The 16,115-nt window shown below is 41.6% G+C and overlaps 1 protein-coding gene across 1 annotated transcript in view; it reads left to right on the top strand.

Moving 5' to 3' along the window:
* The first annotated feature begins 469 nt into the window (after positions 1–469).
* LOC102080070 (dapper homolog 1) overlaps positions 470–16,115 on the top strand; it is a 30,566-nt gene continuing 14,920 nt past the window's right edge. The window contains exon 1 of the mRNA XM_005464686.4: positions 470–1,307. Within this exon, the coding sequence (XP_005464743.1) occupies positions 1,035–1,307 (273 nt within the window). The 5' untranslated portion in view covers positions 470–1,034. The remainder of the gene's footprint in view (positions 1,308–16,115) is intronic.

Genomic DNA, 16,115 nt, shown 5'->3' with positions numbered 1-16,115 from the left:
AGAGTTAGAAGAGTTACATATATATTTCACCTGTAACATTCTGGATATTTATAATTGAACTAGTCGTATGTATTTAGAGCTATTTCTTATATTTTGTCAACATTGTAATATGTTGTATTATTCGATTTGGTTCAGTCTGTTACTGTTATTGCCTTGGAGCCACGGTAACCACATCTTTTCCTATGGGTGAAATGTTGCCCTGCTTTATTTGGGACTACACAGCATTTTATATCCCAGTCTTTTGGGCCACATATTGAGACACAGAAACACACACACAAGAACAAACTCGTTTGATTATCTGTGTATGCATGCATCTATAATAAGTGCCAGACAGAATACGAGCTGCATTAACAGTAAACAGTAATATTACTAAAAAGGCGATCCAAAGTCACACCGCAGTGTGGCGCTGCAGCTAGCGCTGTCACAGCAAGAAACTTTAGGGCTCCTTGTCTGCTGTGGATATCTGTGGGGCATTTTCGTGTTCTCCGTCTGCCTGCGTGGATTTGCTCTAAATATTCGCCCTTTTCTCACAGTCCAAAGTCCTGCGAGTTTGAGCTGATGGCTGTTCACTAAACTAGACAAAGTGCTTACAGTTTATAATAAAGGCCTGCCTCCAGATGTTTTAAGTGTGCAAAACTAGTGCGGCGTATACAACCGCTTCATCATCCTAAAATACATTGGAATACTCACAGGAATACATGGCAGTAATATAACGTGTCTATGTCTGCTCTTTATCTTGGAGTGTCGTTTTTATTTGGAATGAGGCATTCACTGAGGAGTATGAGACGTAGTTGTGGTTGTGCAGGATTCCCAGCAGCATTCCTTTAGGCTCCGCCAACAGCTGTCCAAGTGAGACTGTCCGGCAGAGCGCAGGCTAGAGGAGGGGAATGGGACCGAGTGCTAAAGCAGTGACTTCTTCAGCACAAACAGACAACGGATACCGTTCCACAACAGGTATTCGAAGAATTTGAAGAGACAGTCAGACTTTTAGGGAATTCATTCAGCTTGAATTTTTAGGAAAACGGTATTCTGTGATGTCTTTCCAAGACCTTCGAGACTCTTTTGAAACGTTCTCTCAACACATGAAAACGGGGCGCAGTCGGAATAAAGAGCGGTTGCAAGCCAGCCTGGCCGGGTTATGTGAGCTTGAGCTTCTCAAACAGAGACAGGAAAGCAGGGTGCTGTGCGCTCTTGGGATCAAGGACCCTTCGTCAACCGGGGGCCCGGCTTGGGGAACTCTATGCTCGGAACTTTGTGCTATGGACGCACCGAACGGGAAGGAAAGCTATGGTCTCAATCTCCACCATGTAAGTTCTATTTGTCCTAGCTTATTAGCTAAATTAATATTAAAGTTAGTATAGCCGATGTGATAGCCAGCTAGTTTAGATTTCAGTTGATCCGTTTTCCAAAAGTTCGCATATGAAGACAGCTGATCCCATACATGGGGGGGGGGGGTTGTAGAGGTGTGCAGTGCTAATACCCATGGCTCGTTTCTTACCATTTACTTGTGCTGACTTGTAGGGATTAATTGGCTTTAAAATGGCTTCTTGCTTTTACATTACGATGGTAACTATAACGACCAAGAACTGTCAGTATGCGAAAAATGTCGGTGGCTGCTCTTTGTGTGCGGTTAGTGCATGAAAACGTGGAGAGCCAGGCATACATTACCATTTTTGGTCAGTTTGGGAGAGCTTCATTACATTATCCATTTTATGCTGAACACAGTGGCTTATCCAGAGATCTGTCTGTTGAGTTTGAATCATTTCTCACATGAAGACTGAGGTCATTATTTTGGCATTACACCAAACCATCTTTGACTCTTTAAAATGAATTCCAAGAATCAACAGCAGATAAGAAGTTGTTCTGTGGCCTCAGGATGCAGTTTGGATTCTCATTCAGATACCAACGATGTTCCTTTTATATGTTTATATCATTATAAATTATACATTGTGTTACATATTGCAGCACAATGTAGCATTGGATAATCATTTACAGTTTTGGAATTTAATGCACTATTATTATCTCCAAGGATGCTGCACTTTGTCCTGGTTTTCACTTCCAGAAATAAAGATGCAATTAAAAAAATGTAAAGATGTCAACAACAGTTTGTAGTTTGAAGTATAAGACACTGTTTTTCACATCATAAAGAGCCATATTCATTCTGTGCAAATTTGAAACTCTTACTGAAACGAGGTAACATCTGAAAGACAAGTAGTTGCCATTTCTATGGATAAATCTAGTGTGCGCTTAAAACATGAGTGAGACAAATGTCCTACTGTAAAAGGATGCAGCACATGAGCTGCTGACTTTGACAGTGAACAGTGTAAGACGTGCTACATGGTGAATGGTGGAGTTTGTCCGACTCGGGATAAATAGTTTAAATGTTACAACTATGCCATATAATTCTTTTTATATGACTTTGCACAAAACTAGGAACACTAGGAATACAGGGATTGATTGTAAAGAAACAAATAGTTCCATCTTGTGACTTTTCTGTCTATCTAGAGAATTTAGAAAATGTCCAAACTGCTCTTAAGGTTGCACACAACACTCTTCCCTAACCCCAAGAGAAGATATTGTGACTTGAACATTTGCCTCTTCGTCTGTCTTTGTGTTTTTTATGTAGATCATCGGTTAATTCCTAAACCATGACACCTAATGCAGTGGCACTATGGCTTCATACTGGTTTCATATTATACATAATTGAACTGGTTGGGACTTATAGAGGTTAATGCTGAAATTAGTCATTCACCCCTTGCTCCCTTGGGAATGTGTATTTGTTTATGCGTGTGGCAGTACTGGAAAAAAGGGACAAAAAGGCCTTATGTCTGCAATGTGGGAACAAAGACAACTAGACTGAGAAAAAAATGATGTGTATGCATGAAGAGAGGGTATATATGTTTATTAGTGAGCAGGAGTTGCTGACAGCCATGTGACAGCTGACAGCAGGTGGAGAAACAGAGCAACCTTCACAGTGGCCTCCAGTGTGTAAAGAGATTAATGAGAGGGCATGAGGCAATGTGAACTCATAATGTGTAGCGTGTCTGTGTGAATGCACTCTGGATTATCTAACAACTATGTTAATCATATAAGAGTCGTGTCTAGGAACGAGAAGAAGTGCATTAAATTTCCAAGGATAACAACCTCAGAAAGTGACTTGCATTCCAAAAGTGTGGCCTTTGTGGGAATGTCTACATATAAGTGTTTATAGTTAGTACCGGTATGCTAAAATGACAGCACAAATGCACAATCTCCGTTCCAGGCTTTTTTCATCTGTGTATCAAGCCAAATGTAAACATTCTCAATTTTAATATATGTGTTTTGCCTACATTTCACACCAAATAGGGTTGCTCAAACACAGCAGCAAGTCTCTGCTGGTGTGGTTGGAATGGAGGTGCATTGATCTGACAAATCACTTATGTGAAGTTTCAAAATCAAAAAGTAATAGCTGTGCAGTTTCTGCAGTGTAATCACACTACAAGCTAGCTGCCACAGAAACACAAGTCCTGTAAGTCATGATTGCCACCAGCATAGAGCGATATCTATTTATTACACAGGGTCATCATACAATTTACACTGTAGGGCTGCGAATTACTTGGGACCGCTGCGTTTAACATTAATTGCGTCATTGAGCAGAGTTTACCCTGAAGCCTGTAGATAGTGCTAACTTGTAGAGGTTGCAGATCCTAAGGTACCAGTTATATTTTAAGTCTAATAAATATAAATTGTCACTTCCAACCAGTCATTCCCACATAGGATTTATTTTATTAAAACCCTATAACCAGTTATGTATACAAGTCTGTGCCCAGAATTCACAATTAACAGCAAGAAAACATGACATACTGACCTAAAATCAACAAACAACAATAAATAAAACTGATTTTTTTATTTTATAAAACACCCACACTGCAACTACAGAAATGACTATACAAATATATTGGTAGCAAATGCCCTCTTTGAACGATGAAGTTTGTGCACTTAGGATAAATTTGGTCAAATATGATCCTTCAAATTTACTCAAGTGATACCTATCTTGAGATAAGGCCTGTATAAAGTGGTTTGCTTGGAGACTAAAACCTTGCCTCACCTTCACAACAACCGTCACCTCAAGGTACTATATACACATATACAAACCCGAACAATCAGATGAACCCCTAGAAGCAAGCAAGCAAGCAAGCAATTTATTTATATAGCACTTTCAGATCAGCCCCCAGCTGAACACAAAGTGCTGTACACTTGACATGCCAAAAATGATACATTGAACATGTTAAAAAATAATAATAATAATAATAATAATAATATAAAATAAATAAAATATATATATATGAAAAATGATTATTAAAATGACATTTAAAATAAATAAAATTAGCACAAATGGCAAAAACAATAATAAAATAGTATAAAAAAATGATGATGAGAATTACATTTAAAACAATAAAATCAGCACATTAGATTAAAACAATAAAATCAATAAAATCAGGGTCAGACTGTGTCATAAGCAAAGGAGTAAAAATGGGTTTTAAGACATGTTTTAAAAGTGGACAGCGAAGGGGCCTCTCTAATGTGCTGGGAAAGATTGTTCCACAGATTAGGAGCAGCAATAGAGAAGGCCCTGTCCCCTCTGAGCTTTCTCTTGGACCTGGGTACCTCCAGGAGCAGCTTGTCAGCTGACCTGAGAGACCTGGGGGGTGAGTAAGGATGCAGAAGCTCAGAGAGGTAAGTTGGGGCAAGACCGTTTAAACATTTAAACACAAACATGAGAATTTTAAAATGAACTCTAAGATATACAGGCAGCCAATGGAGTGAAGCCAGGATGGGAGTTATGTGCTCTCTTTTACGAGCTCTGGTTAAAAGTCGTGCAGCAGCATTTTGGACCAGCTGCAGACGAGAGAGAAGATGCTGACTAACTCCACAATAGAGTGCATTACAGTAATCTAAACAACATGAAATAAAAGCATGGATTACCGTTTCAAGATGCGGCCTGCATAAAATAGGTCTTATCTTTGCCAAGCGCCTTAGATGATAAAAACTGGACTTGACAGTAGCCCTAATTTGACTGTCTAATTTAAAATCACTGTCCATCTTAAAACCCAGGTCTGTAACGACAGATTTAGCTTGGTGACAGTTGGAAGAAAAACCCTCCTTTTTACAACAAGAAACCTCTTTGTGTGCAATTCTGTTTACATTATACATGCTTCCCTTAGGCAGCATCATTAGAAGACATAGCATACAGTTTCACTGCTATGCAGATGACACCCAGCTCTATCTATCCATGAAGCCAGGTAACACACACCAATTAGTTAAACTGCAGGAATGTCTTAAAGACATAAAGACCTGGATGGCCGCTAACTTTCTGCTTCTTAATTCAGATAAAACTGAGGTTATTGTACTCGGCCCTGAAAATCTTGGAAACATGGTATCTAACCAGATTCTTACTCTGGATGGCATTACCTTGGCCTCCAGTAACACTGTGAGGAACCTTGGAGTCATTTTTGACCAGGACATGTCCTTCAACGCACATATTAAACAAATATGTAAGACTGCTTTCTTCCATTTGTGCAACATCTCTAAAATTAGAAATATCCTGTCTCAGAGTGATGCTGAAAAACTAGTTCATGCATTTATTACTTCCAGGATGGACTACTGTAACTCATTATTAACAGGAAGTCCTAAAAACTCCCTGAAAAGCCTTCAGTTAATCCAAAATGCTGCAGCAAGAGTCCTGACAGGGACTAGAAAGAGAGAGCAGATTTCTCCTGTATTGGCTTCCCTTCATTGGCTTCCTGTTAAATCCAGAATTCAAAATCCTGCTCCTCACATACAAGGTCTTAAATAATCAGGCCCCATCTTATCTTAATGACGTTATCACCCTTTTAGAGCACTTCGCTCTCACACTGCGGGCTTACTTGTTGTTCCTGGAGTATTTAAAAGTAAAATGGGAGCTGCCTACCAGCGGGTTGAGGATCAAAGCCAAAAACTTAGAGTTGATCATACAGACAATCAGTCTTAAAGGTACACCCTGTTTATGTATCTTTGGTAAACCATACAGACGTGGTGTAGATTCGCCTGGGTATAGCCTGTGATATGAGGTCCGGTCAGTAGCATTGTGTTGTTTTAACTGCTTCAGATAATCTATCACCCTCTTCCTGTAACCACTTCCTGGGTCTTGTTTCAGGAGGTCATAAGTACTTTTGTCAAAAACAGAGACAACATTTTTTCATAGGCTTTCTGGTTTAGCAAAACTGTGCACCTACCCCTGTCTGCTGTCTTGATAATGTTGTTATGACTAAGGGATGTGAGTGCCTACCTCTCCTCCATGCTGATGTTGGATGCTGGGGGCTTTGCATTGGTTAGAAAGGCCGAAATTTTCGTATGCAGTTGCTCTGCTTCTGCAATGTTATTGTTTCGAATTGCTGTTTCTGTGGCTGTTACGGCTGCCGTCATGGGCTGGGGTTCTGACATGTAAATGTGAGTGTGCAGGTGCGCCTCCAGGAGTGGTGGATCTCGAAGATGGTGTGCCAGGATTGGATGCTGCTCTGGAGACAGAGTATAAGACGGCGCGGTTGAGGACGCCGTCATCCATCCTCGGTTTTACCCCAACCGGCTGGGGCTGTGACATGCCCTGTGTTGCTTTGTGAATCCAGGAGGAAGTAGGGGTGGATTGCCTTTTCAGTTGGGCACAGTTTTCTCATGTTTAGTTAGTCAGGGAGGGTAAGTGATTGTTGTTTGGTTATGTTTCTTTGGGGCTAGGTAAGCAGTCGCTCCCCTGAGTTAGTTTCCTTTTGTTTGTTATTTTGGCGTGGGTCCACCCCGAAGCCTGAGTGACTCCTGTGAAACCCATTTTTGTTTCGTGTCTGTAAATAAACCATTTCATATTTTAACTTATGGTGTGATGTGCTGCTTGGGGTCGAGCAGGGGATGGATCATTCCTCTTGTTGCGGTCGGGTCCCCTAGACCGGCCATAACAGTGGCTGTGATCAGTTCCACTACTGGCATTTGTCTCGACATCACAGCAACGTTCAACCCTTTTGCAGGGATGTTTTTGTCTGCTTGGGTGAGTCTGTCAGACAAATTTTTCGCCCACTTGTCCACAAAACTTGGTGTGGTATCCTTCTGGTCTGTGAGGACACTGTACTTTGCTGTGGTTTCCGATGCACAACAAGTAAGTCATACTTCCTTTCTTGCCTGGTCTTAGACTTTTCATGCTGTGATAAGACAAGACAAGCATTGTCAGTGAATTCAAAAATCTTTTGAAGAGTATTCTCAACTAGAAGTATTGTAAGTCTCTGTCAGATCCGCTCCTCTTTAGATTTTAGCACATCAATGGTAAAATTTGTTTGTGTCCCCCGTTCATTACACAGGTGGTTCTGTCCCTTCTGGAGGATTTTAGTTGCCAGGAAGCCTTTAACTGAAGAGCTAATTATTAAACTTTTAGGAGTAATCCTGTTTTGTCTGCATCTGAGGCTGAATCTCAGGTGGTTCCTGTAATCAGCCATCTTACGTCCTGTTTTAATACCATCATCCTAGACATCCTTATAGCTAAGCTGGTCAACTTAGACAGATCCAGCGCAATTATAAAAGACCACCTCCATCCTAACCACCACATCTTCAACATCCTGCCCTCTGGAAAAAGGTTCAGATCCATCAGTTGCAAAACCAACAGACTAAAGAACAGCTTCTACCCATGGGCTGTCAGTACAATAAATGCAAATTAAGAGTGTTGACAGTAATTCTGTTGCTGCTTCTTGCTATTTATTATGTTGCTTTTTTGGGTTTCTGTTCTTCCTGTGCAATATTACGGCAGATGTGCAATTTCCATCCCTTAACAACCATAGCCCTTCCACCCTTATTTATTATTTATATATTTTATTACGATGGCCTTGAACACACTCCCCCAATGCTTCCTGTAACCAAAACATATATAGTGTACATAGTGTTCTTATATTGTTTTTCTTCTTCTTTTCTGTATATTGTTTTCTTTACTTTCACACCTTTGTGGTCTTGCTACCTTATTTCATTGTGCAAGCAACTGTACAATGATAATAGAAGTTCTGAGTTCTAGGTTCTAGGTTCTAAGTTTACTCATACTCACGTAGCTTTAGGCAGCTCTAGGTTAAAATGTCTTGATGCGTGGTCAATCATCCAGGTAAGGAAATCCCAAAAAGTTGATTCTGTTCATCTGATTGTAGTGTTTTTAGTGGGAGAAACATTTCATCACTCATCCAAGTGACTTCTCCACTGGTGAACAATGGGCTGTGGTGCTAGTTTCAGTCATTATGCAAATATACTCAGTCAGCAGTCACCTGCAGTCAGCTGAGACTGAAAAAGTCATTTGGATGAGTGAAGAAACGTTTCTCCCACTAAAAACCCTACATTCAGATGAGCAGTATCAACTGTTTGGGATTCCCTTACCTGGATGACATAAAAACACACTAAGTTGGAAAGAAAACTGCAAACTTGATACAGTTATTTCTCTAAAGTATGATTTCAGTGGTTGCATGATTAATGAATCCAACTGAAGTCAACTAGAATATAAAGAGAGATCATTTTCTGGGATGTTGTTACATTTCAGTCCCTGTAGAATCCCTCCGATGGTCAGTACTACGCTGCTCAATGTTACTGATGCATGTGTGTTCATTCACACATGACTGTATGTTGGTCTGTGCCAGTGGTTCCCAAACTTTTTTTGCCAGGCCCCCCTTTTTTACAAGAAAAATGTTCGCATCACAGTGTAATTATTTTATAGTTGGGTTTTTTTTCCTGTGTAATAATATTCAACATTGCTGTCAATACATTTTTCAAAAAATGCCTCTCTGTGCAAAATGGGTTCAAACACATAAACAGCTGTGGGATACTGTTTGTCTGTGATTTGAACCGGGGGAACAAATTACTGCAGGATCAGCCTGATATTATTTGTATCCCACTGTAACTTTACTGCATAAAGAGCTAACATGTCCAAAATGTCAGGAGTAGTTAGTCATTACAAGAAGTGTTTGTGAACTAAAAATCAAGAATGTGGGATACTGTTTGTCCGGGATTTGGAGAGCCCAGCGCTGCTCCCGACGCAGGGAAACTAATTTTGCAGGGGAGACCTACCTTGGCACTTGTGCAGGTGAAGCCAAAGGGAAGATATGCTTCACCATATTTTCCTGTCTTTGGCTTGGAAGGAAGTTGGTTTGGAAACATATTTGGTGATGCTTCATCTCCTGCTTTGCGTTTGTGTGGGAGCCCCATCAAAAACCTGTCCACAGTGTCCAAGCGCTCTTTTTTTTTTCTTTTTTCTTTTCATACCGTGCCCCCCCTGCAATGGCTCTGCGCCCCCCCCTAGGGGGCGGGCCCCACACTTTGGGAACCTCTGGTCTATGCAAAGACAAGGGAGTGTGTGGGAGACTTTCAACAGACACACACACACACACACACACACACACACACACACAAACACACACACACAGAAGACATAAGCAACCATTGAGTCAGTGTGGTCTCACATGAGTAGCTGCTTGGCCCACACACAGCTCCTTTTATATAATACACCCCAGACATAAGGTCAGTTTAATTTTTTTCATGTGTACACATACACATGCACACATAAATCCTTTGTATAGTACAATACTAAAACACACTGCTCAAAAAATAAATAAAAGCAACACTTTCATATCAGAGTATAGCTTTAAGCCAATTAAACCTTTAGGATACGGTCATATTCACAAGTGTGAAATATGGCCTTGTGTTTCATAAGCAAGAAAAGTGCTCAATATCTTTAAAATAAAGTAATTTCCATTAATTTCCATGGCTTTCCGAGTGATACTTCACAAGTATTCTTCATGACTAGTTCAACTAGAACTGAACTATTGCCACACATAGCAAAGTCTATCGTTTGCACTTCACATCAGATTATTTAGCTGAATACTTCTGAAGGGAAAAGGAGATTTTAAAAAAATTAGTTCTCCTGTTATTGTTTCAGTGCAACAGTTATTCTATTCAGCAATCAAGACTCAATGTAAGGGCCCAAGTAGACATGAGTCAGATAATCCAAGAGAAGATGAAAAGTCTAGGGAATGCATTCCTTCTGTGGATCATAACGTTTGCTTTGTATGAGAACTTGCTGACCTGTACTGAAAAAACAAATTGTTGGATTAACATTAAAACAATATGAACAATATGTACAGTAAAACACCAAAAATGTAATTTACAGCTTTACTGTAGCTGTGTGAGTAACTACAGTAAATGTAATATGAATAAACAACAACCTACAGAGCCTTTGCAGTGATACTCCATAGCACATTACTTTCTTAACTCTAAAAATAAATGGACATCTAACTTGTTGGTGCAGCAAGAAAGAATTAAAGTGACTGTATACATGTTTGTGTGAAACAGCTAATACATATCACTTCAGACACAAAAAATATGAACAAATATAAATTTAAACATCAAATGTTTACATAATATTCCGTCGTTGTTTTTAAAAAGGAGTGTTTTTATTTCAAACACCCCTGTGAGCAGAAAATCTAGGAAACATTTTACCCTGCCTGGAATAGGGTTACCGGGTCGCTGGCCGGGAACCAGGCCTGGGTAGGGTGCCCGAGGGCCAGCACCTGGTGGCTCGGCAGTTTGTGTTCGTTGGCAGCCAGGGGAAGAGAAGACTGTATATTTTGGACACTAGGCTGAAGAGAGGGCTGAGCCGTCAACTGATCACTACCTGGTGGTGAGATGGATCAGGTGGCAGGGAAGGATGCTGGATAGAACTTGGGTGCATAAACGTATAGTGCGGGTAGACCTGGAACGCATGGCAGAGGCCCCTGTCCTCGAGATCTTCAACTCCCACCTCCGGCAGAGCTTTGATATCATTCCAACGGAGACTGGGGACATTGAGTCTGGATGGACCATGTTCAGCCCCTCCACTGCTGAAGCTGTTGCACTGAGCTGCCAACACAAGGCGATCGGTGCCTGTCATAATGGTAACCCCTGGACCAGATGGAGGACACCAGAGATGAAGGAACCATCAGGCTGAAGGAGTCCTATCAGGTTGGCTAGCCTGTGGGACTTTGGAGGCAGCTCTGGGTACCAGCAGGCCAAGCAGAACGCAGCTTGGGGAGAGGCTGATACAAGCTGCGGAAATGAGCTTTTTCTGAAGGGTGGCTGGCCTCTCCCTTAGAGATATGATGAGTTCAGCCATCTGGGATATGCTCAAAGTAGATTGACTACTCCTCCACATAAAAGGAGCCAGTTGGTTCGGGGATCTGACAAGGATGCCTCCTGGGTGAGGTGTTCTGGGCATGTCGCACCAGAAGGAGGCCCTGGGGCAGACCCAGGACATGCTGGAGAGATTATATCTCTCAGCTGGCTTTGGAACTCTTTGGTTTTTCCCCTGGACAAGCTGGAGGAGGTTCCAGGGCAGAGGGAGGTTTGGGCTTGTCTCCTTAGGCTGCTGCCCCTCCAACCTGGTCACGGATAAGCAGAAGAAGATGGATGGATGTCTCCAAAAGTTGAATCTGTTCATCTGGACGTAGCGTTTTGTGGGAGAAACGTTTCGCCACTCATCCAAGTGACTTCTTCAGTCTCAGCTGACTGCAGGTTTCCCCAAACCTTATAAACAGTACATTTGCATAATGACTGAAACCAGCCCACTGAAGGAACAATGGGCTGTGAGGTCAGTTCCTTAATCATAATTATGCTAATTCCCATGACCATTGATCAACAATCACTGACCAAAACCCACTGATCAAAGAACACTGATCAATGGCCATGAGTACCATTCACAGAGAGTTGGGGAATGGCTGCAATCACAGCATTGTAAGATGGGGAAAGATGTACCCTTAGGCCCTCTCCTTGATTCAGAGATGGTCTTTCCCTTTTCACGTAAATGGCCTCCTTGACTCCGCGCTCAAACCAGCGTTCTTCCCTGTCCAGGATGTGTACATCCTCATCGTTGAAAGAGTGTCCACTGGCCTGTAGGTGTAAATAAACTGCAGAGTCCTGGCCTGATGAGGTTGCTCTTCTGTGTTGTGCCATCCGCTTCGCTAGAGGTTGTTTGGTTTCCCCGATGTATAAATCCTGGCAATCCTCCTGGCACTTAACAGCGTACACTATGTTACAGATGAACAGATTCAACTTTTGGAGATTTACTTTCCTGGATGATTGAGAATGCATCAAGAAGATGGATGGATGGATGTCTACAATATCTAAGGCAGCTCATCAAAAATATCAACAAGTAAATTAAAATAATTTAATGAAAATAATGAAGTCTTTTAAGTTATACTTAAAAAATACTAAGGTCCTGTTTAGATCAGTTGACTATAAATCAGTCAGAGCAAACCTGTCTTCCACTTTGAGTAGAGAAACATCCACATCAATGAAACATCCACATCCTGGACCGGGAGGAACGCTGGTTTGAGCGCGGAGTCAAGGAGGCCATTTATGTGAAAAGGGAAAGACCATCTCTGAATGGAGGAGGGGGCCTAAGGGTACACCTGTCACCATCTTACAATGCTGTGATTGCAGCCATTCCCCAACTCTCTGTGAATGGTACTCATGGCCATTGATCAGTGGTTGTTGATCAATGGTCATGAGGATTTGCATAATTATGATTAAGGAACTGACCTCCCAGCCCATTGTTCCTTCAGTGGGCTGGTTTCAGTCATTATGCAAATGTACTGTTTATAAGGTTTGGGGAAACCTGCAGTCAGCTGAGACTGAAGAAGTCACTTGGATGAGTGATGAAACGTTTCTCCCACTGAAAACGCTACGTCCAGATGAACAGAATCAACTTTTGGAGATATCAGGTGCATCAGTATAGCAAACAGTATGGCATTTTTCTAGCCCTTCAGACAATAATTCTGATTATTACATACAACATTATTATGACACTTGTTACAGCCCTAGCAGGGCCTCCTCCTGAAGTTGCCTTTGTGGGGGTGTCCTACCGTCTCTCCTGCCTTAGGTGACACCTTTTTCTTTTGTACAGCTGGCTCCCATCAGCAATTAAAGGTACATAAGGCCAGAGTAAGTTGAGCTCTGGTGCCAGAGAGCCATGTTGGTTTTTGCAGTTAGTGAGCTGTGTGTGTTTGGTGGGTTCAGCTAGTGAGCTGTGTTCGGTGATTGTTTACTCCTGCTCTTCGGAGAGGAGTGCTGGGGACTAAACTCTTTTTTTAAACTTACTTTTCAGTTTACTGACCGATGCCTGAGTTTTGTTTTTTTTTTAAAAATGGTGATAGCAGCTTGTCCGTCTCTTTTAGCTGAGTTACTAATAGAAACTCTTTAATTTAACCCTTTTGCCGTCCTGCCTCCTTTTTCCGACCTGGACACTTTTTGTTGCTTTCCCCCATCGCCTGGACCCTTTAGGGGAACGTAACGTACTTATGACACAAAGTAACTTCAAATATATTTGCCATCAACGATTTACTTTTACTCATGGTCACAAGGGCGTGTCCACATCTGTTCCTTCTGTGTCTGAATTAATAGAATTAATTCACATCCTAATATTTTATACATTTTTATTATACATCCTTTTATGTTTTTGTGTCTTACATGTATCACTATGCATTTTTCTTTTATGAAATTTTAATTGCCAATTTCAGATACCTTTCCACCTTGCAGACTGCCAGCTGTTTCATTTAATGAACCCTGGGCTTGCTTTCATACCATGTAATTGGGAAGTACGGAGCCCCTCTGATGACATGGTCCAAAAAATAAATAAATTGTGGCCACAAAATACTACTTCGTGCCCTCGAAATAGTATAACGTGCCCACAAAATACTTATTTGTGGCCACGAAATACTATTTCGAGGGCACGAAGTAGGTATAACGTGCGCATGAAATGCTAATTTGTGGGCACGAATTGGGTATAACGTGGCAACGAATTACGCATTTGTGGCAACGAAATAGATAACGTGCGCACATCATATTGATACAATTCCTGGACAGCTGCGTAGAGACTTAAGCATAAGAGTAGGCTAAACCTATACACCATGGACAGAGACAGTATGATTGAGTTTTATTTTAGGCTGGGAATGAGCTACAAATGCATTTTGAAAAGCCTGGCAATGCAAGGAACCATTATTACGGAGAGACATTTAAACAGGATATTGAGAGCCCAGTTGCTGTCACGGTCTGTGTGGCAGACCGTGGGTGTGTGGGGAAGGAGGACCCAAGATGAAGGACTCTGCGATGCAAACAGTGCGTTTATTTACAGTGGAGTAAATAGTACACAAATTCCCCGTGCGTCTCCAACTCCCGTGCCGTTTTTTCCTTCTCAGTGCCCGTGCTCCGTGTCTCCGCTCCCGCGAAACTTGTGCTCGCTGCTCTCCAGTTCCCGCACTCCTGCTGGAAAACCACAAAGGCAGCCGATAGACTTAGCATGCTCTGACTTTGCTGGAAACACTGACGGGTAGTTACTCAATGATCCAGCGTCGAGGAGCTCACAGACACACTGCTTTGTAGCTCCTCTGACGAGGCTTGATCGGCGCCAGGTGTGTGTGGAGATCCTTGGGTGTGACCGGTCAACTGGCAGGGCCACACCCACCAGGCCTGAAGGTGCCTGTCACGACCGCGCCCACAAACACACACACACCTGCCAAAACACAAACATGGAGCGCAGGAAAAGCAGCAGAGCAGAAAACACCCATATAATATAATAATAATAATAATCATCATCATAGTCCATACTGCTCACGGACCCCGAGTCCCTGGAACCGGGGTGACAGTTGCTTTACAGACGTAAGTACGACCTGGACACCGGGATAGATTTTATTATCAACCAACTGCAAAGGCCTGGGAAGGATCACGGTTATCAGTCAAGTGTTTTGTGCCCACAAATTAGCATTTCGTGCGCACGTTATACCTATTTCGTGCCCTTGAAACAGTATTTCGTGGGCAGGTTATACCCATTTCGTGCCCACGAAGTAATATTTTGTGGCCACAATTTATTTATTTTTTGGACCATGTCATCAGAGGGGAAGAGACATGTTGCTAGTGAAAGTCTTCACAGTGTGATCTAGGGTTAGAATTAGTAAGTTGAAAACACAAGATCATGACCTCTGAGTTTTCACTGAAATTTGATGATGAAAGTCATGACTATGAGGAAAAGCAGCTGTTCGTAGTACTCATGTATGTGCATGTGCATACAACCTCATGCAAACGCACCATAAAGACATGCAACATAATCAAGAAACAAACAGAGCCACATGGAGCGTAGCCATATTTTGCACATGCAGCACAGGTTTAAACATTAATTAGCTTGAATTTGAACCTTTTAGACCATGTAGTGAGAAATTACTAGTGCTAACCAATTTTTACACATAAGGTTTTGTCATGCTTTTTCGTCCACCATCCCTGTTGCGCTGTCTCTTTTTGACTTTAAGAATAAAGAACCCAAATTATGCAGTATGTATTTATAGAACATATTAAGTTAGACATTCTCGACTTGAATGACTGGGGACGTTGGTAGACATCGTTAGCACATTCATGTCTAAAAACTAAGCATAACCAACCACTTTTAGCAGCAATAACATAAAGTAATCGTTTCCTACATGACTTTATCGGTCCCTCACATCACTGTGGAGAAATTTGGCAATTCAGCAAGATATCAATAATAAATAATTGTTAAATGCAGAGTGGTTTGTAAACACATAGTGAGTGAAAATAGATGAGTGAAGAAGAAGTTTTAAGCCTAAAGGCATAGAGTGTTTCTGTCTCTGAACCTGAACTGGGAGCAGAAGGCTCTGCCTCTCATTCTACTTTTTAATACCCTAGGAACAACAAGTAAGCCTGCAGTGTGAGAGTGAAGTGCTCTAATGGGGTGATATGGTCCTAATTTACTAAGACAAGATCTTTAAGATAAGATGGGGCTTGATCATTCAAGACTTGTAAGTGATGAGCAGGATTTTAAATTTGATTCTGGATTTAAGAGAAAAGCTGGTATAGGAGAAATCTGCTCTCTCTTTCTAGTCCCTTATAGTATTCTTGGTGCAGCATTTTGGATTAGCTGAAGGACCTTCTGTCTGCCTTCTGATGATACTGCCTAAGGGAAGCATGTATAATGTAAACGGAATTGGTCCTAGCACTGAACCCTGTTGAACTCCATAATTAATCTCAGTGTGTGAAGAGGACTCTCCATT

This window comes from Oreochromis niloticus, linkage group LG10 (genome assembly GCF_001858045.2).
Source record: "Oreochromis niloticus isolate F11D_XX linkage group LG10, O_niloticus_UMD_NMBU, whole genome shotgun sequence".
Taxonomy (NCBI): Eukaryota; Metazoa; Chordata; class Actinopteri; order Cichliformes; family Cichlidae; genus Oreochromis; species Oreochromis niloticus.
The sequence above is the reverse complement of the archived record's forward strand: the minus strand, read 5'-3'. Positions and strand labels throughout refer to the sequence as shown.